At 39.3% G+C, this 4,440-nt stretch overlaps 1 protein-coding gene across 3 annotated transcripts in view; it reads left to right on the top strand.

Annotated features, from left to right (window-relative positions):
• The window catches only part of slit2 (slit homolog 2 (Drosophila)), a 73,934-nt gene extending 70,946 nt beyond the window's left edge, over window positions 1-2,988 (top strand). For all 3 annotated transcript variants that reach the window (XM_053677682.1, XM_053677683.1, XM_053677681.1), the window contains one exon: window positions 1-2,988. This exon is cut by the window's left edge and continues 69 nt beyond it. In XM_053677682.1, coding sequence (XP_053533657.1) covers window positions 1-176 — 176 coding nt within the window. In that variant the 3' untranslated portion in view covers window positions 177-2,988.
• Window positions 2,989-4,440: the final 1,452 nt, after the last annotated feature.

The raw sequence follows: 4,440 nt of genomic DNA, 5'->3' as shown, positions 1-4,440 counted from the left end.
CCACGGAGAAAATCTCACGCTTAGAATGCGCAGGAAGCTGCGGGGGCGGGGACTCGTGTTGCTCCGCCCTCCGCACCAAATCCAGGAAGTACACGTTCCAGTGCACGGACGGCTCCTCGTTCATCCAGGAAGTGGAGAAAGTGGTCAAATGTGGCTGTACGAAGTGTCCATCCTAAAACAGAGAGAGAGAGAGAGAGAGAGAGAGATAAACAGACCCCGCCCCTTCCCCGCCCACACTTTCTGTCGTCGTCCTCCTCCTCCTCATCTTCCCTCCCTCCACTTCCTGTCCTCTCCTCTCGTCTGTTTCTCCACGTTTTTATATAAATGTTCACATATTCTCCGTTTCGGACTGATGATCGCTTCCCTCCGAAGAGAAGATGGATTATTGTAAGATACAGAACAACAAAAAAAAAAACCTATTTTTTATTATCAAGGACAAAAAAAGTATAGATTTTAGATTTATTTTGTTTGTTTTTCATTTGCAGTCCTGAAAGAACTGTGATTTTATTTTATTTTTTTGTTTACCTATTCAAATTTTTTTTTTTTTTTTTTTTTTTTTTTTTAAATTTTTAATTTTATTTTATTGTTCTAATTTTACTCAACAACACCTCAGTGAAGAGCGGAGAGCAGTCTGCTTCTCCGGACGGGTTTTTGGACTAACTCACTTTTTCAACATGGGGAGAAATAGTACCGCCAACACACACACACACGCACACACACACACACACACACACACACCTGGTTTTGCCACGTGACAGGTATCCCTGGACCAACAAAGGTTAAATCTGATCAGCCAACACTAGTATTAGTGCTTAGCATGAATGACTGGTTTTAGTTACACAGTAGAAAATTAGCACAGAGCTAATGTTAGCCAGCTAACCGCGGTAGCTATCTAACGTTAAGTAGCAAAGTTTGCCAGGAAGTTAATTATTAATTGATTATTTTTGTTGACCCAGAGACTCCTGTCAGTCAAAAACATTATGACACACACACACACACACACACACACACACACACACACACACACTGTGTGAACCCTGTGTATTTATTGTCTGAACCACTCCTTCACAGTACTTCCCTGCTTTTATCCACAGAGATACATCCTATATAAACCTATAATAATTTATATTTGTCCTGTTAACAGCGTAGCTTACACACACACACACACACACAGACACACACACATATTAGCGTGCTGTAACGTAGAACAACTAACGGTGGTTGATTCGACCAACGAGACGTAAGTCATGTTTATATAAAACCTTTAGTGGTGTTTCAAACCTTCAAAATGTGAAGTGTATATTTTTGTCCTTAAAACTTTGTACGGTGTCAGAGATGGACTTTCCTATTAGCGAAGAACCGCGTAGCCCATCCCCCTCCTCGTGTATTCGACCTAAAACACGCAATATGTAGTGACCGAGTAACGCTAGCTCCACTAGGAGGCGCTCTAAGTGCCTCTTAAGATGTTTCTCCTTATAAAACTCGATTTAACTAGAACGTAAAAAGCTGTGAGTATTTTTTATCTAAACGATACTTTAACCCCGCCCACTTCCTCCCTCCTGTTAACACGTTGCTGCTAAACTGGTATCGTAGACTTTGCGCCATGATTAGACGTGTGCCGATATCACCGTTTCCGTATCGCGATAATCGCCTTCCGTTGCCAGTTTGTGCATTTCGACGTTCTTGGTGAGAATTGAGTCATTTGAATATTTAAAAATGATTTACAATTAATTTAAAACAACATATACAATAAATAAACGAGGATTCTTGCATCGTACGTATCGTATCAGGATTCAGTTTTTCATATTACTGTATTTGATTCACTCAGAAGTGTGAAACATCAGAATAATACTAAAACTACAGGAAAAACTAACAAACCGGTCATATTACAATTAAGCAAACGCGACAGTCAGAAAATACACCGATTTCCTGGGCAGGCCGCAGTCTTACATCCTCCTGATATAACACGATTCTTAGCTAGGCTTTGTAAACAGTTAGCTTCTGTTTGCGAATGAACTAGCTTACCTAATTAGCTGGCTAACATTTTTAAGCAGATTTTCCTCTTGTAGCAAAGAGGGATCTAGCTAATATAGTTAGCTCTCTAAAAGTTTTTAAGTTAACTCAGTAACGCGTGTCTAAAAAAACAAAACAAAAACACAGTATCACAATAATGCTAATGCTATGACAAAAATGGATTTGACAAACGAATAGGCTACTCTGCAAAAGTTGTCTGAAAGTTCTAGAGATTAAAACTACAATATACGGCCTTCTTAGCACACTGTGCATGTGAGCTTTAGAAATTTACAATCCTTTACTGACTTCTCAGCCTAGGTGCTAACACGGCTAAACAGGATTAGCTTCTGTAGGGATGAATGAACGGGCTCAGATAACTAGTTAGCCGACTAACTAACTAAAAGTTCTGAACTGTTACCTCATACCTAAGAGGGAACTGGCTAATAAAACCTGCTGGTTCGCCACCTAACAGTTATCTCTTATAGTGATAAGTAAGCTAATACCACATGCTTGCTAGATATGTAGCTCAAGCTAGCTAATTAGAAACGCTTGGATTGGGAACGAATTCTTGTGGTCTGCAAACACAAGTATAACCCTTAATCAAAACCGTACAGAAAATGTCAGCTGCTAAACGGTTAGCTTAAAACAGTGCATGCGTGACGCTGCCTTCTGAGTGAGAAAAACTGTCATAGCACGAAAAACAAAAAAACTCGACGACAAACGCTGCCTACCTGGTAGACGAGTCTACGATAGCGTAATAATATTCTGTTTGATTATCAAGATATTATTCTGTTACAGATTATCGGCACATGTCTAATGATGATGATGATGATGATGATGATGGTTATTCAGATAGTAATGATATGATGGTGACGATGGTAACTATGATGATGGTGTGTATTGTAAGGACGGTGCTTGTACACTGATGAGCACATTATCTTACTGATCTTTAAATAAAAATGTTCCTTCCTTGTACGGTGTGGTTTCCCTTTTGGTGCAGCACACATCCCGATCACTTTACTTAGTGATCACATAATCATTCTTTTATATTTTACATACGATATACAGTGTATGTACAGAGAGTCAGAATGGCGCTGCTGCCCCCCTGTGGCCCCAGAGAGTAATTACAGCAGCCGTGTTCCTCACTGCAGTGTTTAGAGAACTTTGAAGATGATTTTTAAACTTTTGTTTTCTATATTATGACGGGTGTGAGGTGATTAACCACTACCCTGCCTGTGACAATAGAAATATGAACTCATTTGAATAATTATAGTTGAAAATAACTAGTACTTTGGTGGTATGAGTGACTTTACATCTGATTTAGCAGCGAAATAAACACACGTTCATATAGAACTGGGTTAAATATAAAGCTACAATAGATGTAACGTTGATTTAATAACATTTTAAGATGATTTCGAGACGTTAGTGTTCTTCAAAGTTGTGCATGTCAGTGCGCAGTGTTGTGGGGTAACACCGCCATCTTGTGGACTACAACATGACGTCCATATTCTGTTCATGTTTAATGTTCGAATTAGCATGAAAATATTCTTGTTAACGTTATTAACACAAACAGTGATTTGATTGAGTTTTAAATGTGCATTGGGTAAAATCACTCCCTGCTGAAAAAAAACCCCAAATAGAAACCATCACAGAAATTCTAAAGGTTTCCACTAGAGATCCCAGTACAAACGATCAGCTGTTAACCATTAAAACCATTACCAAACGATTTTGTAGGACATAAGACCGTAGGTCCTTAATGGGATCCACTAGACATGCCATGCCACCAACAGAAGGAAACAAATGACCAGTAGAGACCCACAGGGACCATTACAGTTTCCATTAAAACCAATACAATTCCCATTATAGCCAATAAAAACTTTACAAATTCAGTGAGGGTTTCTGTTTTGTTTGTTTGTTTGTTTTCAACAGGGGTGTTTTCCCTCCAAGATTAGCTTGGAGTTGAACCTATAATGGCTAGGTAGGTTCAACATTTTGAACAAATGTGTTTTTTTGCTCTGTTTTGTTTTTACTTCTTAAGACCATTCACCACAATTGTTCGCAAAACTCTGCCCACGGGATCTACCGTGGCCCGTGGAGTATCTATGAAATGACTGACAGGAGGCGCAGCCAAACACAAACAAGCCGGACTTCCGGACCGGAAGTCAGTTTTCCAAAGGAGTTTTCAGCGGCTTTAATATACTTTTTTGCTAAAGCCACGGCTTAATCCGTTGTTCTCATTGTTGTTTTGATCTTCAGGGTTATCTGTACAAGCAAAAAAAGAGAAAAAAAAATCGACTATTGCACCTTTAACGGATTCTTTCGATTCTAAAATCTGATTGGCTGATCCGCAGTAAAACCGAAAATCATCATCTTTCTCCGTCATGTCGCTTAGCAACCCTTGACAGACTAAACCGCATGGCTGATTTA

This window comes from Ictalurus punctatus, chromosome 29 (assembly GCF_001660625.3).
Source record: "Ictalurus punctatus breed USDA103 chromosome 29, Coco_2.0, whole genome shotgun sequence".
In the NCBI taxonomy this organism is placed as follows: domain Eukaryota; kingdom Metazoa; phylum Chordata; class Actinopteri; order Siluriformes; family Ictaluridae; genus Ictalurus; species Ictalurus punctatus.
The sequence above is the reverse complement of the archived record's forward strand: the minus strand, read 5'-3'. Positions and strand labels throughout refer to the sequence as shown.